The sequence below is a fragment of the Molossus molossus genome, unplaced genomic scaffold, assembly GCF_014108415.1.
Source record: "Molossus molossus isolate mMolMol1 unplaced genomic scaffold, mMolMol1.p scaffold_m16_p_6, whole genome shotgun sequence".
Lineage (NCBI taxonomy): Eukaryota > Metazoa > Chordata > Mammalia > Chiroptera > Molossidae > Molossus > Molossus molossus.
Window position 1 is genome coordinate 62,964,033 of NW_023425399.1, and position 25,700 is coordinate 62,989,732.

At 37.5% G+C, this 25,700-nt stretch overlaps 1 protein-coding gene across 1 annotated transcript in view; it reads left to right on the forward strand.

Annotated features, from left to right (window-relative positions):
- The window catches only part of PPP4R1 (protein phosphatase 4 regulatory subunit 1), a 99,487-nt gene that overhangs the window by 35,201 nt on the left and 38,586 nt on the right, over positions 1-25,700 (forward strand). The window contains exons 3-10 of the mRNA XM_036244090.1: positions 634-769; positions 1,630-1,736; positions 15,019-15,161; positions 15,637-15,783; positions 19,457-19,564; positions 20,167-20,232; positions 21,675-21,833; positions 25,439-25,566. Of these exons, the coding sequence (XP_036099983.1) occupies positions 634-769; positions 1,630-1,736; positions 15,019-15,161; positions 15,637-15,783; positions 19,457-19,564; positions 20,167-20,232; positions 21,675-21,833; positions 25,439-25,566 (994 nt within the window). The remainder of the gene's footprint in view (positions 1-633; positions 770-1,629; positions 1,737-15,018; positions 15,162-15,636; positions 15,784-19,456; positions 19,565-20,166; positions 20,233-21,674; positions 21,834-25,438; positions 25,567-25,700) is intronic.

Sequence of the window (25,700 nt, forward strand, 5' to 3'; positions counted from 1 at the left end):
CCTTTAATCTTATATTGCAGGTCTGCTGATGATACTATCTGTCAGCTTTTGTATGTCCGAAAAAAATCTTTAATTCTCCTTTGCATTTGAAACATGTGAATTTCAAAGATAATTAAAAGATTTCTGTTTACAGTGTGTAGAGTTGGAGGTTAGCATTGTTTTTTTTCTTTTAGTCTTCTGGCTTATATTGCTTCTGATGATAAATTTGCTGTTAATTATTATCTTTCTCTTCTGTGTATAATGCTTTTCTCTGACTTCATTGCAGAATTAACTATCAGTGTTTGACATTGTATTTGTTTACAAGTTGAGCTCTAATTAGAAGTATAAGTTTTCAGGTCTCTGTGATCATCACTCTTTTCTGATCACTGTTCTGTGATCATGTCATACTGAGTTTCTACAGCCTCTGACTCCTGTGCTTCTAGAGGCAATTTAGAACATATCTGTTAGGGAAAAAAAGGCAGAGGAAGCATCCTTCAGTTGTTCATGGCTTCTGAATTGATTCTAAGATTCTCTTGTGGATTCTTTGTATTATTCTAGACTCATTAAGGGCAGTTTTACTTGTGCTGCTTCAGACAGGCAAGGGGTACTTTTTAGTTTCAGAGTGTTATAAGGAGTATTTCTGGTCTCTGATAGTTGGTGTGGATGACTACAGCTCAGAGTCTGATGTGATTATTATACCTTCAGCCCTGGACTTTGTCTCACAAGATGAAATGTTGACGCCACTGGGGAGATTGGACAAGTATGCTGCAAGTGAGAACGTATTTAACAGGTACGTGCATATTTTTTTCATTAAAGTGGAAGAGGAGGGTTGGTTTTTATTACATTAATTTCTGGAGGGAAAATAAAATTACCTAGTTTAAGGTATTGAACATGCAGTCTGTGACCAAATTCTCTTAATAATCACAGCCATGGCCTCTTACAGTTGTTTATTTCTTGATCCTAGTAACCACAAAGCACTCTTTCTTCGCTTTTTGGCAAAAAAATAAATAGTACTATTGCTTTTTTGCTCTTAGACATGATTTTGATATTCATGTAAGGTGATTACTAAGGAGTATATTTTTCTTTCAGCAGATGATAATATATAACTACTGTGTGCCAGGTGATGTTCAAGGGGATTGTGATATGCCAATGACTAAGAGATTAACACTTCCTAATGCATTGTTTTTCCTGTGGTCAAAAGAATACCTGTATCAGACTTTTCTGGGAAATCTGAAAGTCTTTGCTAACATTTTTGAGTATAGATGTATAAAACTCTTTTAGTAAAAAAATATAAAGATGTTTTATATAAAGAAGAATGAGTAAATTTTCTCATTATTATAGTTGAAGATTATAGTTGAAATGAATTTTCACTGACCTTAGAAATTTGTTAAATCAATTAGATAAAGATGAAAAATATTTTAGTAAATATTCAATTTCATTTTGTTAAAATAAAATCCATGCTAGCATTTGTCACTTGGGAAATTATGGACATATATATGTTATTAATGTATAAGAAAAAAGTTTTTTTAAAACTATATAGATTCTGCCATTTGAAATTCTGAATATTAACTATTGATGCCACTGATCACTATATATATTTATTGTTTATTTGTTTTGTTTTGTTTTTTGTGCGTGTGTGTGAATGTGTAGACAAATGGTGGCCCGGAGTTTGCTGGATACATTGAGGGAAGTCTGCGATGATGAAAGAGATTGCATTGCTGTTTTGGAAAGAATTAGCCGATTAGCTGACGATTCAGGTATATGTTCATGCAGAGAAAGTTTTATTGTACCATATTTGTATTTTTAAAACTAATATAAAACTTAGTGTGATAAGAAATGTCTTTAAAATTTTTCCAAAGTAAATGATCAAACCCATTCGTAATAAGAAAATAAAAACCTGTTATTAAAATCCAAACTTTTGTTTTTGGTTAATCCTCACCCGAGCATGTTTTTATTGATTTTAAGATAAAGTGGAAGGGAGGGAGGGAGAAAGTAACATCTATGTGAGAGGCACATCGGTTGGTTGCCTCCCACACGAACCACCCCCCCCCCCCATTGGGACCTGGGATCAAACCTGGAACCTATGACCCTGTGGTCCGCAGACTGATGCTCTAACTGCTGAGCCAAACCAGCCAGGGCAAACTCCAAATATTTTATAGCAGGACAGAGTAGTTTAATTTAGGAAATTTCTCAGTAGAAAAGTCTTAACATTGTTTTTCATCATGTATATTAATATTTTAGGAATAATACAAACTTTAAAAATAACTTTGAATAAATTATTTGATGGGATGGAGTGGGCTGTAAATATTTATACACATATATAAAATGCTTTCCCTTTTTAAAAAAATTAAAGATGAGAGTCTTTTCCTTTTTCTTTTATTGCTATTAGAGAGAGAGAGAGGAAGGCAGAGGGAGAGAGAGAGAGAAACATCAATGAGAGAGAACATTGATTGGCTACCTCTTTCATGCCCCTCACTGGGGATCAGGCCCACAGCCTGGGCATGTGCCCAGACCAGGGACTGCTAACCTCTTGGTGCATGGGTCCCTGCTCAGCTGGGCCTTTCCTTTGGTATGTTTTCTCACTTGCAAAAAATGTTAATCACCCATTGTAAAACTAAAGCATTTTGTCTCCAAAGTGAAAATAGGAGGGTCTGCTTAGCATAGTCCTGTGCAACCAAAGGTCGCAGGCTTGATTCCTGGTCAGGGTACATTCTTAGGTTACAGGATTGGTTCTCTGTTGGGGGCACCCAAGGTTGGGGCATCTTTGAGAAACAGTCAGTTGATGTTTCTCACACTCGATGGTTCTCTGTCTCTCTCACTCTCTTTGTCTCTCTAACTCTCTTTGTCTCTCTTCTTCCTCTCTTTAAAATCAATAGATGTGCCCTGGCCAGTTTGGCTCAGCAGTTGGAGCATTGGCCTGAGGACCAGAGAGTCCCTGGTTCAGTTCCCGCTAGGGGCATGTACCAAAAAATAAATAAAATAAAAAATAAAATCAATAAATGTATCCTCAGGTAAGATTAAAAAAATAATAATAAATTTGTAAAATTCTAAAAATAAAGAGGTAAATTTGATTTGAGGCCTAGAAAACAGTTAAGTTTTTTAAAAATATTTTTTATTGTGATAAAATATGCATAAAATAAAATTTACCATTTTAACCTAACACTGTTTTTTGGATTTTTTTTTTTTTTTTTTAATCCTCACCCGAGGATATTTTTCCATTTTTGTACAGATAGAGTGGGAGGGAGAGAGAGGAAGGGAGAGAGAGAGAGAAACATCGACGTGAAGGGACACATCGAGTGGCTGCCACCCGCACAACCAACCAGGGCCGGGGACAAACTGCAACCGAAGTACGTGCCCTTAGCGGGAACCGAACCCGGGTCTCTCCGGACCACAGGCCGATGCTCTAACCGCTGAGCCAAACTGGCCAGGGCTGTTTTTTGGATTTTTTTTAATTGATTTTTAGAGAGAGAGAGAGAAGCATCAATTTTGTTGTTCCACTTATTTATGCATTTATTGATTGTTTCTTGTATGTGCCCTGACTGGGGATTGAACCCCAAACCTTGGCATATCGGGACAACGTCCTAACCAACTGTGCTACCCAGCTAGGGCCCTAACATTAAATTTTGCCTAATACTAAATTTTAAGCATAGTTTTATATTTGACTTTAGAAAAAATTTGAAAACAAGAGTGTTGTTTTTCTTAAAGACTATTAAAATGTGTTGTCTTTCAGTATCTAGTGAACTTTTTGACATGTTAGGAAATATTTTAACTTTTAGATGAGCTCATCTTTTGGTAAGCAGTTTATTTTATGGGAATGTCTGTTCATTATTGACATAAGCCTTATTTTTTATTTTCTTATGGGGTAGAAAAAACATTTATAATTTTACTAATTATCTTTTTCAGGGTGACATTCTGTATACATAGTTGCTCATGTATATGCTTATTCCAGAATGGTTTTAGGAAAGAGTCTTATCTACTATAATTGATACTTACAATTTTATTTCTTGATTTGACATGGATAAAATTTAACTTAAAATTTTGTCAGTGTTGCATCCCATTGTGATTACTCCTTTCTTAGTTGAGGCATATTTTTTAAGGAGGAATTTGAATTTATTTTATTTTACCTGTTTACCAACCATAGTGTTGGTTTTTAGAAACATATATGTGCATATAGTTAAAGAACTTTGTTCTCAACTTGTTGAGTTTATGATAAATATCTCTGTTAACACTTAATACTTTCCATTCACTCAGTAAACATAAAAGAGTGTACATACATTTTATGTCAGGTTCTACATTTTATGTTAAAGTGGTTATTAAAATGAATAAGGTTCCTCTAATCAAATGAACAGTTTAATGAATGCAACCAACATATAAATAATAAATTATAATGGGGAGGGTTGGGGCTGACTTCAGAAAAGTAAGTGACATTTAAGTTGGATTTGATAGAATGATGAGGTATAAAGAGGGGAAAACTACTCTGGAGAGGAAAAGAGATTTGGAGGCTTGAAGAGTTCCAAGATGTTGGCCCATTTGGTCAGCAGGGAATTAACTGAGTCTACAGTTTAGAAAAATGAGGCTGTTATATAATAAGATAGGTGAAGGCTAGATTATAAAGATACTGTGCCCTGCTAGAGAGTTTGCATTTTTGTGATTTAAAACACGAATGCAGCAAGCTGTATAGATGGACTTGATGAAAAAGATGGGTGACAGAGTTGTTCGAGAGAAATTAAAGTGGTTAGGGAGGGATTTTAATGCTACTGTGATAGTTGAGAGAGAGGGAAGGAAGAAAGGGAGTTGACCTTCAGGTTTCAAACTTGGTAGGCTGGGTTGATTGTGATGTTCAAGTAAGATAAAGACATTTTAAATATATACTACTTTAAAGGTAATGCATATAGTCCATCTTCCTAAACAAATGAGCTCAGAATCTTGAAACCGTTGTTCTGCCTTATTTTTATCAACTTTTATCTTTTTTTTTTTTTTTTTTGTAATTTTTTTTCTTTGTTGATATTAGAGTCAGAGAAAGGGAGAGGGAGAGATAGAAACATTGATGAGAGAGAACATCTATTGGCCACCCACTGCATGCCCCCCACTGGGGATTTGGCCCACAACCTGGCCACATGCCCTGTCCGGGAATCAAACTGGTGCATAGGTCGATGCTCAACCACTGAGCCACACCAGCCAGGCTCAACTTTTATCTTGATTTTTATTCCCCTAAATTTAGCATTTATATTTTTATGATTTTATATAATAAATGTTTGTTTAGATTTACTACTTAATTTACTAATTTTTTTTTTCCCTTAGTACATCTTTCATTTGACTGTTTTCTGGTTCAGTTTCCTCTTTCTGAAAAGACATATATTAATGAGGGTCTGACAGTGACATATCCTTTTTCCTTTCTGGAAATGTTTTTATTTCACCATTACTCTTAAATTATCATTTAACTAAGTACTATAAAACTCTAGCTGATAATTCCAATATTCCATTCTCATCTTACTGTTGTTACTACTGAGAAGCCTGTTGTTTAATTTGGTCTTTGTAGGTAATCTTGTTTTTCTTTTCTGATTGCTTTTAAGACTTCTTTTCCTTGGCATTCTTCAGTTTCACTGTCATGTGTTTAGGTACAGATTTATTTTTATTTATTTTACTCAGGACTTTGCCCTCCTCCTTGAATTTGAGGATTCTTACCTTCTCGTCAGATAGGGGAAATTTTCAACCTTTAATTTAACATTTTGAATATTGACTTCCTTTCACCTCAGACTTTTTAAAAAGATTTATTTACTTATTTATTTTTATCTTCCCCTGAGGACATTTTTGCATTTATCTTGAGATAGAGAGGGAGGGAGAGAAACATCAGTGTGAGAGAGGCACATTGACTGGTTGCCTCCCACACGACCAGACCAAGGCCAGGGACGAACACAACTGAGGTATGTGCCCTTGACTGGAATCAAACCCACTATTCATTGGTCCACGGGCCAGTGCTTCAGCTGCCAAGCCAAACTGGCCAGGGCTCCATTTATTTTTAGATAGAATGGGAGGGAAAGAGAGAGAGAGAGAGAAACATTGATTTGAGAGAGACACACTGATCAGTTGCCTCCTGCACAACCCCCACCTGGATCGGGGACCAAACCTCAACCAAAGTATGTACCCTTGACTGGAATCGAACCCGTGACTTTTTGGTCTGTGGGCCGATACTCTAACTGCTGAGCCAAACTGGCCAGGGCCTCTGCCCGTTTTTTAATTGAATTGTTTGTCTTCCTTTTGTTGAGTTGTATGAGTACTCTATATATTTTGGATATTAACCCCTTGTCTGATGTATTGTTGGCAGTTATGCTCTCTCACATAGTGCTAGTTTTGATGCTGGTTTCTTTTGCTATGCAGAAGCCTTTTAATTTTATGTAGTCCCATTTATTTTTTCCTTTGTTTCTCTTGCCCTAGGCGATGTATCAGTGAAAATTCTACTGTGTATGTTGTGTGAGATTTTTCTGCCTACATTTTCTTCTAGGTGCTTTATGGTTTCACGAGTTACATTTAAGTCTTTTACTCATTTTGAGTTTATTCTTTTTTTTTTTTTTTTTTATCCTCATCCGAGGACATTTTTCCATTTTTTACTCAGATAGAGTGGGAAGGAGAGAGAGGAAGAGAGAGAAACATCGACGTGAAAGGGACACATCGAGTGGCCACCACCCACACGACCCAACCAGGGCCGGGGATGAACTGCAGCCAAGGTACATGCCGTTAGCGGGAACCAAACCCGGGTCTCTGTGGACCGCAGGCTGACGCTCTAACCGCTGAGCAAAACCGGCCAGGGCTTGAGTTTATTCTTGTATATGGTGTAAGTTGGCGGTCTAGTTTCTTTTTTTTGCATATAGCTGTCTAATTTTCTTTCTTTCCTTTCCTTCCCTTTCCCTGTCCCTGTCCCTGTCCCTGTCCCTGTCCCTTTCCCTTCCCTTTCCTTTCTAGAAATCAGGCTGTGAGAGGCTTTATTCTTTCTTTCTTTATTTTTTTCTGTATTTATTTTAGAGAGGGAGAGAGAAACATCAGTGAAAGAGAACATTGATTGGCCACCTCCTGCATGCTCCACCCCCACTGGTGATCAGGGGGCCCACAACCTGGGCTTGTGCTCCGACTGGGAATTGAACCAGTGACCTCTCGGTGCATGGGTCGACTCTCAACCACTGAACCACACCGGCCAGGCAACTATCTCTTTCCTTCTACTTGCTCTGGGATTTTCTTTTTGTTTACTTTCTAGTTCTTTAAGTTGTGAGGTTAGATAGTCAATCAAAAATTTTTCTTTCTTGCCCTGGCCGCTTTGGCTCAGTGGTTAGAGCGTTGGCCTGCGGTCCTGAGAGACCCGGGTTCGGTTCCCGCTAAGGGCATGTACCTCGGTTGCAGTTTGTCCCCGGCCCTGGTCGGTTGTGCGGGTGGCAGCCACTCGATGTGTTCCTTTCACATCGATGTTTCTCTCTCTCTCTCTGTTCCTCTCTCTCCCTCCCACTCTACCTGAACAAAAAATGGAAAAATGTCCTCTGGTGAGGATAAAAAAAAAAAAAATTTTTTTTTCTTTCTTGAGGTAGGCCTGTAGTACTGTGAACTTCACTCAGGATTACTTTAGCTGCTTCCCATAGATTTTGTGTTGTTGTGTGTACATTTTCATTGATTTCCAGGAATTTTTGAATTTCTTCTTTGTTCTCCTTTGTAACCCATTCATTGTTTAATCACATGCTATTTAGCCTCCATGTGTTTGAATGTTTTCATTGTAATTACTTTCTTGTTTCATGCCATTGTGATCTGAACAGATACTTGATATGATTTCAGTCTTGAACTTGTAGAGATTTAGTTTGTGTCCTAACATGTGGTCTGTCTTTGAGAATGTCCCATGTGCACTTGAGAAGAATGTGAATTCTGCTGTTTTGTAGTGTAATTCTCTGTAAATGTTTATCAAATTCATTTGCTCTCATGTATCATTTATTTTTTTAAATTGTTTTCTTTATTTCTTTTAGAGAGAAAGGAAGGGAAAGGGAGAGAAAGATTGAAACATGAATGTGGGAGAGAAACACTGATCAGCTGCCTCCTGCACACACCCCACTGGGGATCGAGCCCATAACCTGGGCATATGTCCTGACCGGGAATTGAAGCAGGATCTCTCAATCCATGGGACAGTGCTTAGTCCACTGAGCCACACCGGTCGGACTCATGTATCATTTAGAGCAGCGGTTCTCAACCTGTAGATCGCAACCCCTTTGGGGGTCAAATGACCCTTTCACAAGGGTCGCCTTAGACCATAGGAAAACACATATTTCTGATGGCGATTGATAACAGTAGCAAAGTTACAGTTACGAAGTAGCAACGAAAATAATTTTATGGTTGGGGGTCACCACAACATGAGGAACTGTATTTAAGGGTCGCGGCATTAGGAAGGTTGAGAACCACTGATTTAGAGTCTCTGTTTCCTTGCTAACTTTTTGTCTAGAGGATCTATCCAGTGATATCAGCGGGGTGTTGAAGTCCCCTGCTATGATTGTATTGCTGTCAATTTCTCCTTTGAAATCTTCCAGAAGTTTTCAAATATATTTTGGTGCATACATGTTTACCAAGGTTATATGTTCCCGTTGGATAGATCCTTTCAATATTATCTAGTGGCTCTCTTTGTGTCTTGTTATGGCCTTCATTTTGAAGTCTATTTTATCAGATGAGTATTGCTACGCCAGCTTTTTTTTTTTCATATCCATTTGCTTGGTAATTTTTTTCCATCCCTTTACTTTCAACCTTTGTGAGGCGGGTCTCTTGTAAACAACATATATATGAGTCATGCTTTCTTATTTGTTCAGCTACTCTGTGTCTTTTGAATGGAGCGTTTCACCTATTTATTTTTAGGTTATTATTGATATGTATTTATAATTTGCCATTTTAATTTATTATGGCTATGTTTCTGTCTATTTCTTCTGCTTATTACAGCAGTCCTTTTTAACATTTCTTGTATTGCTGGTTTGGTGCTAATATAGACCCTTAGCCTTTTTTTGTCTGTGAAGCTCTTTATTTCACCATCTATTTTGAATGATAGCCTTGCTAGATAGAGTAGTCTTAGATTCAGATCCTTGTTTTTCATTACCTTGAATACTTCATGCCATTTCCTTATGGCCTGTAGTATTTCTGTTGAAAAGTCAGCTGAATGCATAATGGTTCCTTTGTAGGTTACCTGTTGCTGTTTTCTTGTTCCCTTTAGGATTCTCTTTGTCTTTAATTTTTGGCATTTTAATTATGATGTGTCTTGGTTTGGGTTTCTTGGCTGCTTCTTACTTGGGACTCTCTGTGCTTTCTGAACTTGTATGCCCTTTTCTTTCACCAAGTTAGGGAAGTTGTCTGCCATTATTTCTTCAAATATGTTCTCTTACCTTTGCTCATTTTCTTCTTCTGGTAGTCCTGTGATGGCGATATTGTTATGTGTCATGTTGTCCACATCTATCCTAAACTGTCCTGTTTTTTAATTGTTTTTTCTTTTTAGTTTTCTGATTTAGTGATTTTTCTTCTACCCTGTTTCCTAATTTGCTGATCTGATCCTTGGTTTTGTCTAATCTGCTGGTTATTCCTTCCAATGTGTTCTTTATTTCTACCATGTCATTCTTTCTTTTTTTTAATCCTCACCTGAGGACATTTTTTCATTTTTTGTTCAGATAGAGCGGGAGGGAAAGAGAGGAAGAGAGAGAAAGAGAGAAACATTGACGTGAAAGGCACACATCAAGTGGCTGCAACCCACACGACCCAACCAGGGCAGGGGACAAACTGCAACCGAGGTACGTGCCCTTAGTGGGAACCGAACCCGGGTCTGTCTGGATTGCAGGCCGATGCTCTAACTGCTGAGCCAAACCGGCCAGGGCTGCCATGTCATTCTTCAGTTCTACTTGGTGGTTTTTCATTTCCAGTTGGTTGATTTTCATTGTTTCGATATCTTCATAACCATTATTCTGATCTCTACCTCTGATAACTTGCTTAACTCCATCTCATTTAACCCTTCTTCTGTAGAATTCTCTTGTCTTTCATTTGGAATTTGTTTCTTTGTTTTGCCATTTTGGCTGTCTCAGCAGAGTTTGGAGCCTACCAGATTTTCCCTGTCAGTGTTGGTGTTATGCTGATTGTGGCTCTCTCTACTGGGTTTGGATGAGTATGGAAGGGACCACACTAAACCACAATGTCTAGTCTTACTTTCCTGAGTAGAGTTGCAGGCCAAGAAAAGACTCATTTATCCCATAGCTTTTGCCTGCAGGCTGACTGTTAGTCTCAGTTACTTAAGGATCCTCAGATTATAGCCCTCAGCTGAATGAAAAATCCCACTGATGGGCAAGGCAAGAGGATTTTCAGCAGGTAGGGCATTTGCTTTCCATTGGGCTAAAGTTGCTTTGAGAGGAAAATGGTTTCTGCAGTGTGAGTTATTGGCTCAGTGCAGAGACCCAGGTCTTAGCCTTCATAGCTCAGTCCCCAGAGCCAAGACACCCAACACAGAGTCAGACCCAAGGCTCAAAGACTTCAGAATCTCGTCTTTGCCTACTGGCTTACTGGTAGTCTCTGGCTGTTAATGAGCCTCAGGTTGCACTTCTCTGGGCTGGGTGGTTTTAAATTCTTGAGGGAGGGGCGGTTGCTTTTCCTGCAGGCTAAATCCTCTCTGGTGGGGCCACTTGATAGAGATGGCTACTGAAGCATGAGGGAGTGGTTTAGCATAGGAACTTTGGCCTCAGGCTTCACAGCTCATCCTCCAGAGCCATGCCCCCCAACACTAAGAGCCAGGTCCAAAGCTCAAAGCTTTCAGAGGCTCTTCTCTGCCTGCTGGCTTACTGGTAGTCTCTGGCTGTTAATGAGCCTCAGGTTGTAGTTCTCAGGGCTGGGTTGTGTTAAATTCCCAAGGAGGAGCAGTTGCTTCTACCCCAGGCTAAAGTCGCTCTGGGAGAAGGGTCTTCTTGAGTAAGATGGCTACAGTCTTGTGGGGGAGTGGCTCAGCATAGAGTTCCTGGTGGTGTCCTGCCCAGCTCTTTCCCTAGTGCCACAAACCCCTGACTCTGCTCACACAGTTCCAGTCCAGTCAGCCCTCTCTGCTGGAGCCCAAGGTTAGTGGGTATAGCTGTAATTTAGTGTACTGGCCCTTCGGGGAAGTGCTGGTGTTCCCTGCACCTCTCCCTCCCTGACCTAACCTCTGCTTTGGTGATTTTTCTCAGCCAGGTGATATCTGGGTGCCTTTCCCAAATCTGCCACTCTCTGCTGGGGAGCTGGCTTGGGTTTTCAACCTCCGACTTTTCAGAGGTTATTTCTCACAGCTAAGACAGCCCTCAGCTGTTGCCCGTCGGTACCCAGCCAGCCCTCTCGTGCCTCCGCAACTCCTACCAGCCTCACTTATGGGTCTTCTTTACATCCCTGGTTATAAGGGTTCTCTACAGCTGCTTTTAAGTTAGTTTTTCCAGATGACTTGCCTTTATTTTAGTTGTAATTCCAATTTGGTCTTTGGAGACAGTCTGTGTAGCTTCCATTCACTCCGCTGCCATTTTCCTCTTTCTGATTTCCTCTATGTTAGTTTCTTGTTTGTGCATATGTTTGTAACTTTTTGGGGGTAGAAGAAGGGGAGAGGAGAGAAGCAATTCTCAAACTATTCCTGGGTGTGTAAATTTGGAACCCAAATCAGTTACAAGTATCAGGGTTTATGTTTTTAATATTGAATATAACACACTAGAAAAAGTACATTTCCCGGCCATTGTGGCTCAGTGGTTGAGCGTTGACCCATGCACCAAGAGGTTACCAGTTCGATTCCTGGTCAGGGCACATGGCCAGGTTGTGGGCCAGATCCCCAGTGGGGGGCACACAGGAGGTGGCCAGTCGATGTTCTCTCTCATCAGTTGTTTCTATTTCTCTCCCTTCTCTGTCTAAAAATCAATAAAAGAAAAAAAATTTAATTAAAAAAACAAAAGTAAAAATACATGAAGTATAAATGCACAGCTCCATGAAGTATCACAAAATGAAAGCCCTTGTAATTGCTACTCAAATCAAGAAATAGAACTAGCATCCAGAAACCATCTCACTGTACCTCCTAATTTCTGTTTCAGTCTTCTCCCCCAAAGGTAATCACCATTTTGACCATAAAACATATAGATTAGTTTGCCTATGTGAACTTTATATGGAATCAAACACAAAGTATTATTTTGTGCCTAGCTTCTTTATACTTCTAAAGCTCATCGTGTTGTTGCATGTAAATGTATTTATAGGTTTTGAAATTTGTTATACATAGTGATCACTGTGTGAATATAGTACAACTTGTTTATCCTTTTTTCTGTTAGTGTGCATGTGGATTACTTTTAGCTTTAGGCTGTAAGTGCTGTGAGCCAAGGAATCACATGGAGCACATGTGCACACATTTCTGTTGGTATATACTTAGAAATGGAGTTACTGTATTCTAGTGTATGCATATATTTATCTTTGATATGCCATAGAGTTTTTCAAAGTGGTATAACAATTAGTAGTCCTACTAGTAGTGTATGAGAGTATCTGTCTTTTACATCTTCACCAAAACTTGTTTATTTTAAATTTTTCAAAAAGGGGTAGTAGTTTAAATTTGTGTCTCATTGTAATTTTATTTTTACATTTCCTCAGTGACCAGTAAAGCTGAGCACCTAGTTTATGCTTATTGGCTATTTGGACATCTTTTCTGAAATACCTTTTCAAATATCTTCCCTTTTAAAAAAATTAGCAGTCTTTTTCTTACATGTTTGAATGAATGTAAGTCACGCTGTGACTTGTCTTTTCACACTCTTAATGGTGCCTGGTAAAGAAGAGTAATTCTTTTCTCTTATTCATAATACTATTGGTCCTGCTTAAGAAAAATTTTCTTAACTCAAAATTATGAATATATCCTTTTATATTATCTCATCTAGAAGCTTTGTGGTTTACACCTTTGGCTTGTAAATCTACATTCCACCTGGAATTTATTCTTGGGTATGATATGAAGTAGGGAACAAGTTTTATTTTGTTTCTTTTTTAAAATATATTTTTACTGATTTTTAGAGAGAGAGAGAAGAAGATGGGGGGAGAGAGAGAAAGAGAAACATCAGTGTGAGAGCAGAACATCGATTGGCTGCCTTCTGCATGCCCCCTACCCGGCATCCAGCCCGAAACCAGGGCATGTGCCCTGAACAGGAATCAAACCAGTAATCTTTTGGTGGACGGGACTACACTCAACCATTGGAGCCACACCAGCCAGGGTATTTTGTTTCTTTCTTTTTAGATGTGGGTATCCAGTTGACACAGTGCTATTTATTGAACCAGACCATTTTTCCCTTTTCATGTTTTAATGAGTCAGCAGTCAATGGGTCTTTTTTGTACTTGATTTGTTCTATTGGTCTATTTGCCTAAACAGGGCTTCAAAGAAAGAAAACTTACTGATTTCATTCTTAACTAAAACTGTAACTTGTCTTTCTTTTGCTCCGAAATATATATATATTAGGGTCAGTGTTAGCAGTTTTAGCGGCCATATTATCTTTTTATCCTCACCCGAGGACACTTTTTCATTCTTTGTTCAGATAGAGCAGGAGGGAGAGAGAGAGAGAAACCTCGATGTGAAAGGGACACATCGAGTGGCTGCCACCCGCACGACCAACCAGGGCCGGGGACAAACTGCAACCGAGGTACATGCCCTTAGCGGGAACCGAACCCGGGTCTCTCCGGACCGCAGGCCGACGCTCTAACCGCTGAGCCAAACCGGCCAGGGCCATATTATCTATTTTTTAAAATAAGTTTTTATTTTTCAAAACAGCACTCTATTTTAAATACTGTCTAACTTCAAATGGCATAGTCATGTAATAGAAATTCCAAAAATGGTTTGTGGGTAAGGAAGGCTCTTGCTTTGTAAAATGCTAGAACATTTTCTATTGATAGTTTTATTAATTTCTGTTTGTTGAAATCCAAAGTTCTTCTGGACACATGCATATTTATTTTAAGGTAACTTTAATAGTATTAGTAATAGGTGCCAAAGTTCTAATGTGGTCTGATGTAATGACTTGTCTATATGTTTGTCAGTCACTTACATCTCTTCTGTGAATCACCTGTTCATATCCTCATTTTATTTCTTGTAGTAATTTTAACAGTGGGTTCTTTGTATATTTATTATTAATACTTTATTGTGCATGTGTTTTCTTTCATGCAGTTTTGCCTTTTAACTGAGTAGGAGTATCTGTTGTCTGTAATGAAGCCTTTATAAAGTGAATTGTGCTGGTCTTTGGATTTGTTTGCTTTGAAAGGGCTTCCCACCCCAAGATTAAACATTTTTTAAAAAATACTGTCTTTTAGTGCTTTTGATCTTAAAAATAAAAACTTTTGGAACTTTAATTTTAGAACTAGAATTAATGTGACGTGTACGGTATGGGAATGCTATCTTTTTTGCTGACTGACTGGCTGATTTTCTTAGCATTATTTATTGGATAGTTCACCCTTTTGAAACCCAGAGATTTGAAGTGCTATATTTGCAACATTTAAATATACCATATATACTTGGTTGTTCTCAGGATTTTTTGGTTTTGTAAAAAAATCTATTGGTCTTCTTTAATACTTACATACCCTTTTTAGTCTAAGTTAAGTCTAACTATAAATCCTCCATTCACTGATTAAACTTAGATTAGAAGCTAGACCTTATGACTTGTCCGAGGAAGTTTTTAAATAGTAGTATTTATAGATAATACCATATAATAGTTTGTGTGACTTGGATATTTAAACTCTAGCACAGTGTGGCACAATGTAGGTGATGAATAAACTCATCCAGTCACTATAGGAAATGATTGCATGCTAAGTTTGTACTATGAAGATACAAGCTTGGGGTGGGGGTAAGGTGGTCCTTTAACTCATGGGGTTGACCTGTGTGTGATTGTGGAAGGGACTGCAGATTTAGAGAACATCTTGTAAGTCCTTTTTATAACGAGGATGAAAGTCTAAACCTTTCCTCAATAGTTTCAAGCCCAGGAAAAGATTTTGTGATTGTGGGGAATGTTTACTCACATTTCTGTCATTTCATAGAGCCAACTGTGAGAGCAGAGCTGATGGAACAGGTGCCTCATATTGCATTGTTTTGTCAAGAAAACCGGCCTTCAATCCCATATGCTTTTTCCAAATACTTACTACCTATTGTGGTTAGATATCTCGCAGATCAGAATAATCAGGTAAGAATGTCATTTACATGTTCCTAATGGAAATTTATGTAGTATGATGTATGTAGAATGGTCTATTCTATGTGGTCTCATTTGAATGTTTTTTCCTGTTTGACATTGTTATTCCGGTTTGTCAAAAGACTATTTATGTCAGACAAGATGTGTTGAGAGTTTGACAAATGTAGGAGGTCTCCTTAATGCCATTATAGACAGTACCTCATAGCTGCATCCTCACTTGGCTCCCTCATAAGTGTTCCTCAGAAAGTTTCTTTGTGAGACATTTTAGTAGATGGTTTCTTTGTTGCACTTTTGTTATAACACAGTCTATAAGGTTCTATCTTTCTAATACTTGAAGAAAATATTAACATATTTTTATTTGCCTGGTTTTATCAGCTGAAATGAGAAGTCTTTAGTTTTATGAAAGTCAAGTAATAGAGTTTTGCTATATTGAGCATATACTTTGTTTATACTATGAATTTTCTCCTAGGTAAGAAAAACAAGTCAGGCCGCTTTGCTGGCTTTGTTGGAACAAGAGTTAATTGAGCGATTTGATGTGGAGACCAAAGTGTGCCCCGTCCTGATAGAGCTAACTGCCCCTGATAGCAATGACGATGTGAAAACAGAAGCTGTGGCTGTAAGTAGAATGTGATTTTTCAATGTACATAAAAATTAGTCATTCTATTGACTAATAGGAGGTGCTCATTAAATATACTACATTATGTGTTATAGGGTTTATTATGTATTAGGTATCAAAGCATCCACAAATTACTGAATTTGTAGAATGACTAGTTAGAAGGGGACATAGGCTTACAAGAAAAAAGTGTATTTTCTGTGGGCCCCCTATTGTGCCAAGCAACTGGAAATTAGATGGTTCTGTCACTCGGCTCTGAAAAGCAAGATATACAGCAAGAAAGTAAGTAACTGTAAATGTATTATTATGTCAAAATGGAAAAATGGGAGAAATAACCGATACAGTTAAAAACAACTGTATTAATGCCCAGCCAGTGTGGCTCAGTGGTTGCGCATCAGCCAATGCACCAAAGGGTTGCTGGTTCGAATCTTGGTCAGGTCACAATACTAGGTTGTGGGCCTGATTCTCATTGGGGGGACGTGCAGGAGGCAACTCATCGAAGTTCTCTCTCATCGATGTTTCTCTCTCTCTCTAAAATCAATGAAGAAAAAAAAATTTTTTTTTTTTTTTATCCTCACCCGAGGGCATTTTTCCTTTTTTGCCCAGAGTAAGAGGGAGAGAGAAAAGAGAGAGAGAGAGAAATATCGACGCAAAAAGGACACAGTGGCTGCCACCCACACAACCCAACCTGGGCCGGGGGCAAACTGCAACCGTGGTACATGCCCTTAGTGGGAACCGAACCCGGGTCTGTGTGGACCGCAGGCCGATGCTCTAACCACTGAGCAAAACCGGCCAGGGCTAAAGAAAAAAAATATATATTTTTTAAATTTTTATTTTTTTTATCCTCACCCGAGGACATTTTTCGATATTTTGTTCAGATAGAGTGGGAGGGAGAGAGAGAGAGAGAGAGAGAAACATCGACGTGAAAGCGACACATCAAGTGGTTGCCAGCCACACGACCCAACCAGGGCCGGGGACAGACTGCAAACAAGGTACGCACCCTTAGCGGGAACCGAACCCGGGTCTCTCTGGACCACAGGCTGACGCTCTAACCGCTGAGCCAAACCGGCCAGGGCAAGAAAAAATATTTTAAAAGAGCAACAACTGTATTGAATGAAGAAACATAGGAACCCATTTAATTGCTATTGAACACTTTTCCAGGCATTGTGTAAAAACAATAGGAAAAGAAGAGTAATACTTGGCTCCTACCCTTGACACTGTAGGAAGGATAGTCAGGCAAATAATTTTACTTCATATAAACTATGATTATTTGACTATATATAAATTCATTGTGCACATGATAAAGTCAAGTATGATAGTACATTTTCTCAGGTGGTTTTTTTTTTGACATGGTTAGCAAATATTTTTATAGAGAGCCATCAAAAATAGGGCATGAATTAGAATATATAGTAATATCTGTTGCAGTTCATATCTGTGGTTCCTGAGTTCAGATAGTAAGAATTCTGATAATAAATTAGAAAACTGATAAATCCACCCTGGCTCATTTGGCTCAACGGTTAGAGCGTTGGCCCGCGGATCAGAGAGACCTGGGTTTGGTTCCTGCTAAGGGCATGTACCTCAGTTGCAGTTTGTCTCTGGCCCTGGTTGGGGTTGTGTGGGTGGCAGCCATTTGATGTGTTTCTGTCACGTCGATGTTTCTCTATCTCTCTTCCTCCCTCTCTCCCTCCCGCTCTAGCTGAAGATAAATGCAAAAAATAAAGAAAACTGATATATCCATCTGAAAATTTATTCAAATCTGTTTGGATAGAGAGTTTGCTGTTTAAATCCAAATAGTTCATTTCCTGGTGAAATTCCTTGATTTCATTTTTTTGTACTCTGATACCAGTTAATAAGTTTACTTTTTTCCAGTAATACCATTTTTATTGAAGTAAAATGTAAATATAAAATTAACCATTTAAAGTGTACAGTTAAGTAATATTTAGTATTTTCACAATGTTGTACATCCTTCATCCTCTGTCAAGTTCTAAGACATACATTAATTTTTTATTTTAAAAATTTTACTTTCTCCTTAAGGGAAATCATATTTGGCATCACTGTTGGTTTATATTGAGCAGAGTTTTACTTGCTCTATTATTATTTTGGATGGCATTTAACAATAGTAAACCATTGTGATTACAGTAAAAAGACTATGTCTAGTGCTAGTATGAAACCTATCATTCTCTTTTAATTGGTTCATGTTTATTTTGTCATGTTTTGCATTCCCTGGCTTCCCAGATGTTCTTTATCTGGGGAATAAATTTAATTAGTGATACAGTATAACTTTGGGTCTCTAACCTAGAGCTTGGAAATCCTTAGAAACATTATGGAGTCAAAATACAAAACTGGCTGGGGTTTGGGAGATGTAGGTGTTATCCCCAGTTCTGAGGAGATTGGGATTTTGATAGGGGTTGTGTTGAATCTATAGATCAATTAGGAAATAATTGCCAGCTTTACAAGTCATGAGCACGGTAGATTTCTCCATTTATTTAAGTATTTTATTTATCTCATCAATGTTTTGTAGTTTTCAGTAGACATCATGTATGTATTTTGTTAGATTTCATGTTGTTTTTTAATATGTTTTTATTGATTTTAGAGAGAGAAGGGAGAGTGAGAGAGAACTTAGAACCATCGATAGGCTGCCTCCAATGCACGGCCCCTACTGGGGATAGAGCCTGCAGCCGAGAAATGTGCCCTGACTGGGCATCAAACCTGCGACCTCTCTTGGTACACGGGATGCCAAGCAACCAACTGAGCCACATCAGCCAGGGCAGATTTCATGCTTTTTAAACACAGTTAACTTTTCAGATGTTTCCACTTGTTCATTGCTAATTTATAGAAGTGTATTTGATTTTTGTATTCTGACATATGTCCTACAAACTTTCTAAACTCACTTATTTGTTTCCTTGACTTCTTTGTAGATTCTTAGGGATTTTCTATGCAGACAATCATGTCATATATGAATAGAGCTTTCTTTCCAATCTTTATGCCTTTTACTTGTCATATTTGCATGGCTAGGGGTAGATAGAGTAGATAAATGATGACAAATCATCAGAGTTCTTTCTATATCAACTGTAGGGGGAATTTATTTAAATAATGTTGGACTGGTTTTCAAACAATTCATACTCACTTTGCCTAGCACTGCATTAACTAAAACGTGTATGTCAGAACTGTGTCCTTGCCTTCCTTGGAACCTAAGCTTTGCAGGATAAAGACATGGTTCCAATATGCACAATTTCATTTAAAATAGTACTTTGTAAGGTAAGTACTGCTTCTGTATAGTCTTTTCTTAGCAATACAGATATACTAAACCCAGATCCTTCTTATGGATACTCTTTCCCTTTAAACAGTCCACATTTATTTTCTTACTGGAAAAATGTAGGGTTTCTTTTTGCTTTTAATGTTGTCAGGTAAAATGATTAATAAGATTGAAACTGTAGACAAAAATGAAATTTTAAGGATGTTCTCTGGATTTACTGTGCATTTGGTAATTATTGGTTGATTTCATTATTGGTAGTTACTATCTGTTTTCAACTCAGATAAGATAAATGATTTTTGTAATGTATGTGATGCCATATCACATTATGTATATTCTTAAATTATATATTTCTAATAAGTTAGCAAACTTAACTGGAAAAGTCTTGTTTGAAGATATTTTTATTGTGTTTTCTTATTTTAGATCATGTGCAAAATGGCTCCTATGGTTGGGAAGGACATTACAGAGCGTCTTATCCTGCCTAGGTTTTGTGAGATGTGCTGTGATTGCAGAATGTTTCATGTTCGAAAGGTATTTTTTGGTCTTGTTTGTTTAAGGACACTTGATTCTAGTGTATACTATATATATATATTTTTAAATTAATTTATTTACTTTTGTTACAGATGTTTCTCCTTTTCCCCCCATTGATTTCCCCCTCCCCCTCCCTCCCTGCCCTGTCCCCAGCTTTGTTGCCCATGTCCATTGTTCATGCATACATGCATACAAGTTCTGTGGTTTATCTCTCCCCCACCACCCCCTCTTCTGGGGATTGTTAGTCTGTACCCCACTTCTACATCTCTGGGACTACCCCATTCCTCAGACTGTGTGTTATGTTCATTATATTCCACAAATAAGTGAGATCATATGATACTTGTCTTTCTCTGTTTGGCTTGTTTTGCTTAGAATAATACTTTCCAGGTCCCTCCATGTAGTCTCAAAGGATGAGAGATCTTTCTTTCTTACAGCTGCATAGTACTCCATTGTGTATATGTATCACAGCTTTTTTATCCGTTCGTCTACTGATGGACACTTGGGCTGTTTAGTGTATACTATATTGATATGTGAAATTAAAAAGTTTTTTTAAGAACTTTTATGTGTAATATTTTGAAATATCAATGATGCTTTGTTATCAGGTCTGTGCTGCCAATTTTGGAGATATTTGCAGTGTAGTTGGCCAGCAAGCTACTGAGGAAATGTTGGTAAGTATAACAGAAACAAAGGAGTAAGGCAGTGCATTACAAAATAGCACATAAAGTTTAAAATGTATACATTTAAACCCAGATTTTATTAACACAATTTTACGAATGTAAACCAGAAAGATATTAGGACTTTGACTTTAGGAGTTTAAATTTCTGTAATCTGAACTGTGTTTTTGATAAAGACAGTTTGTTAAAAATGCAATTGTGTGTAAGAACTCTGATCAGTTTTTATGTCTCTCATGTTTATTAAACAAATAAATTCTTATTTATTCAGTCTTTATTAGCAACCCTCAAGTTTTTTAGTGACAAATCCCCAGCAGATTATTTTTAGTTTATAGATTATATATATACACATATATATGTGTAATGTACAAGTTAACATAATTTAAGTGTTTCTGAAACCATCTGTTATGCAAAATAAGTTTACGTACAAGCTCTTGAATAATAACATTTAAGCTGTAGTTGTTGGGAGTGTTTTGCTTATTCATAGCCAATAATATTGTGAATTAGGTGTAATTTATTTAAAATTACTGAGTATTAATACTATAAAGGTCTTTTAAATTTTGTTAAAATCTAATACTTTAAAACACTGTAAAAATAGAAAATTAAATAAAAACTACACGAATACCTCAGAGATTGTAAATTGGTTCCGACCACTACAGTAAAGTAAATATCACAATAAAGAAAGTCACATGAATTTTTTGGTTTCCCAGTACATATAAAAATTATGTTTACAGCCTGGCCGGTGTGGCTCACTGGTTGAGCATTAACCCATGCATCAAGAGGTCACCAGTTCAATTCCCAGTCAGAGCACATGCCCAGGTTGTAGGTGAGGTCACCAGTGGGGGGCATGCAGGAGGCGGCCTATCGGTGTTCTCTCTCATTGGTCTTTCTGTCTCTCTCTTCCTCTTCCTTCCTCTCTCTCTAAAACTCAGTAAAGAGGCCTGGCGGGTTTGGCTTAGCAGTTAGAGTGTTGGCCCACGGACCAGAAAGTCCCGGGTTTGGTTCCCACTAAGGGCACGAGCCTGGGTTGCAGTTTGTCCCCGGCCCTGGTTGGTGTCATGTGGACGATAGCCACTCAATATGTCTCTTTCACATCCATGTTTCTCTCTCTCTCTCCCTTCCTGTCTCCCTCCCGCTCTATATGAAGATAAAAATGAAAAAAAATCAATAAAGAAAAAAAAATGTTTAAAAACATTGTTTACATTATACTATATAGTCTATTAAGTGTGTGGTAGCAGTATATCTAAAAAAATGTACATACCTTAATGTTAAAACACTTTATTGCTAAAAATTGCAAGCCATCATCTGAGCTTGTTGAAAAAGTGGTGCCAATAGAATTGCTTTGTGAAAGGTTGCCAAAGCAAAGCACAGTAAATGACATATGCCTGTATTTCAACTCACTGTGTTTGTCTGCTTAACAAAACACTGTCTTTGCATAGCTGCCCAGGTTTTTCCAACTTTGTTCTGATAACGTGTGGGGAGTCCGGAAAGCTTGTGCTGAATGCTTCATGGCGGTTTCATGTGCAACTTGTCAAGAAATTCGACGGACTAAATTATCGGCACTATTTATTAATTTGATCAGTGATCCTTCACGTTGGGTAGGATTTTGTTTATTATTTTTGTAAAATAATACATTTTACAGCAAATATGGTTTGGATTTCATAATTTAAGTAACAATTTAATATTTAAGGCATGTTATTGTTAAGTCTAGGAGTAGACAATAGACAGCTATATTAGCTTTCTTTTTTTTAAACTGTTCAAATATAAAATATGTTCATTCCATTACTATGATGTAGTATATTGATTTTCAGATTTTAAACTAACCTTCAGTCTCTGGGATGTTTTACTTGGTCATAGTATAATAATTCTTTATATGCTGCTGGATTTTGCTAGTATTTTGGTAAGGATTTTTATATTCATATACGAGGTACTGGTCTATAGTTTTCTTCGATAGTTTTTAAAAATTCTTTTTGCTTGGTTTTGCTATCAGGGCAATAATAGCCTGATAAAATAAGTTAGGAAGTGTTCCCTGCTCTTCTCTGGCAAGGATTTGTTAAGAATTTGTAGTAATTGCCCTGGCCGGTTTGGCTCAGCGGTCAGAGCGTCGGCCTGTGGTTCGGAGAGACCCGGGTTCGGTTTCCGCTAAGGGCGCATACCTCGGTTGCAGTTTGTCCCCGGCCCTGGTTGGTCGTGCGGGTGGCAACCACTCGATGTGTCCCTTTCACATTGATGTTTCTCTCTCTCTCTCTTCCTCTCTCTCCCTCCCGCTCTGTCTGAACAAAAATGCAAAAATGTCCTCAGGTGAGGATTTAAAAAAAAAAAAAAGAATTTGTAGTAATTCTCTTTTACTTGTTTAATAGAATTCAGGAGTGAAGCCATCTGGGCCTGGACTTTTCTTTGTGGATATAGTCTTTTTTTTATTACTAATTTAATCTCTTCACTTGTTACATAAGTCTGTCCAGATTGTCTGTTTCTTCAATATTTTGTCTTCTCTTTCTGTCTTCTCCTTCTGGTATTCCCATTACACACATGTTGGTGTGCTTAAATGGTGTCCTACATTATTCTGATGCTGTGTTTATTTTCCCTCATATTCTCTTTTCTCTCTGTTTTTTGTCATGTATTAGTTATACTGATATACCTCGAGTTCACTAATTTTTTTTCTGTCAGTTCAGATCCATTGTTGAATTCATGAAGTAAGTTTTTCATTTCAGTTATTGTACTTCTCAACTCCAGAATTCCCGTTTGGTTCTCTCTTTTTTAATATGTCTCTTTATTAATATTCTTTATTTGATATGACATTGTCATCATATCTTTACTTCTTTAATCATGCTTTCCAGTTCTGTGAACAATTTGTGATAGCTACTTTGAAGTGGTTTTTTTTGCTATTTTTTTTAGATAGAGTGGGAGGGAGAGAGAGAGAAACATCGACGTGAAAGGTACACATCGAGTGGTTGCCACCCACACGACCCAACCAGGGCCGGGGACAAACTGCAACCAAGGTACATGCCCTTAGCGGGAACTGAACCCAGATCTCTCCAGACTGCAGGCCAATGCTCTGACCGCTGAGCCAAACCGGCCAGGGCTTTATTCTTATTTTTTATTGTTGTTGTTAAGTCCTACATCTTATTGCTCTTACACACAGTTTCTGTTACCTAATTTTTTTTTCTGTGTATGGATCATACTTTTCTGTTCTTTTCTATGCCCTGTAATTTTTTGTTGGAAACTGGACATTTTAGATAATAAATTGTAGCAAATTTGGGTAGTGGTACCCTTTTGGGGGGCTTGTAATTGTTATTTGTTTGTTTAGTGACTGATGGAATACTTTAGTGGACTCCTGTTTTCCCCCTCCAGGAGGCGCAGGTCACCCTTGGGATGAGAGCATTTTGGTAGGAGTGGGAGGTTTACCAGCTTGAGGTTCTCTTGACTTGTCTCTCCTGGCTTCACCAATTGGGGCATGGATCGTTGGGGCCTCAGGAATCTGATCCATGTCCGAGATAGAGCCTCTATTCCACTAATGGGCTTTAGGTGGAAGAAGGGAACCCCTACCACTCCATTGCACTTGCCCAGGACCTGTCCTCAAGCAACAGGAAGCTGAGGGCAAGGCAAGAAATGCTGAAAGCCTTCTTATCTGGGAGCTGGGGGAGAGGGAACCCACTGTTCTTGACTACAGCAGTCTGGAGTGGAAGCTCTGCCTCCCTGAGCTGGTCTTAGTTTAGATACTATAGACTCTCAACTTTTTATTGAGCTTTTGTGGATTTTATTCACTAGATATTACTTCATTTGTTGTTTGCCCTTAGGACCTTTTCCAGAAGTGTTAAATGGTGGGTTTCTTTTTCCCATTTCACTGCAGAGTGTGGGTCAGTGGAGCTCCTTATGCTGTCATGCCAGAAGTTGATCTCAGGATCTCACCACATTAATTTTTAAAACAAAATCTACATAGAGGAAAAGACTGTTAAGCCTTAATTCTATTTTAATGTTGTTTTTATCTTGTATAAGATTATTAGAAAAGACTTCGTAGCTTATTTGAAGTTTTTATTTTGAAATTTAACCACTTTGTCATTGTTTGGGCAGAGCAGCATGCAGTATTTCTTATTAATTTGGAAATAAGTTTATATTAAAATGAAGGATTCATTAAATCTGTCATTTGAGGTACATATAAATTCTATGCCTATTTGAGACAAGCTCAGAGTTTTAACAATATCCAGAGTACACTAAACTTATGCATATAATTTAAAAAGTTACCTTTTATGTTTTTATGGAAGTATAAAGGGGAAAAAAAATCTTAACACACACTATTCTTTTTACTATCATGAGTATAATGCTAGTCTCTTTTTTAAATCAATTGAATCATTCCGTATCTGCCTCTCCAAGCAGGTAAATATAAAAAATAGGCATACTTTTCATATCTTTATTTGCATTTGTAAAATTTACACATAGCAAGTAATCTTCATTTTAAAACTTGGAAAAGGTATTGTCATGCCTAAAAGGCGTAATCTCAGAGAAACTGATTTATAGTTTTTCCCATCATAGTTGCTTTTGGCAGATTGTGTCCATCCTTCTATTTCTTCCCATAAAACCTCTCCTTTCCAAATGTTTGTGTATTTTAATCTTGATTACAAACATAATGCAGGAACACAATATGAAGAAAAATTCTATAACCTATTATTGATAACAGTAATATATGCTTCCAGTAATAATATGCTTCCAGATTTTTGTGGAAAATATTTTAAGTCAATATTGTATTTCTGATGTGTACGTATGTAGCTCTCGTACATCTGCCTTGCTTCCTTGTAGTGAATAAATTATAGTTTTTCCTACCTGAAAATATTAAATAGAGTTATCACATTTTGTGGACTTTATCAATATTTCCTGTTTGGCATCTTAATTTTATTCATTCTTATTGTTCCTGAGAACACAACAGGGCTTTCTGTAGTTTCATATGAATGTTTTACAGGATCTTGCATTCATGCTCTCATGGTTTAAATATTCATTCACGCCAGGACAAAGAAGAAAATTGAAAGTAAAAGAGAAAATAATTTATAAAGAACTTTAAATTCTAGCCGAAGAATGATTTATAGTTCTGAATCTGGGTTTCTTTTAGAAAAATGTTATTATCTTAAACATACTTTTTTCAGCATATAGAAAGTAGATTGTTAATAATTCTATATTTTCTGTTATATGACTGTTCTTCTTTTCTTCCTAGGTTCGCCAAGCAGCTTTTCAGTCTCTGGGACCTTTCATATCTACTTTTGCTAATCCATCAAGCTCAGGCCAGTATTTTAAAGAAGAAAGCAAAAGTTCAGAAAATATATCTGCAGAAGACAGAAATAGGTATAAATTCTTAAAACTTTGCTTTCCAGTTTTACTGCTTGGGAACTTTTTTTTACTATTTTTTTATATAAGGCTTTTTGGAGAGTTTTCTATTTCTCTTGATTATACAAATTAGTTAATATTTTTATCGTTCT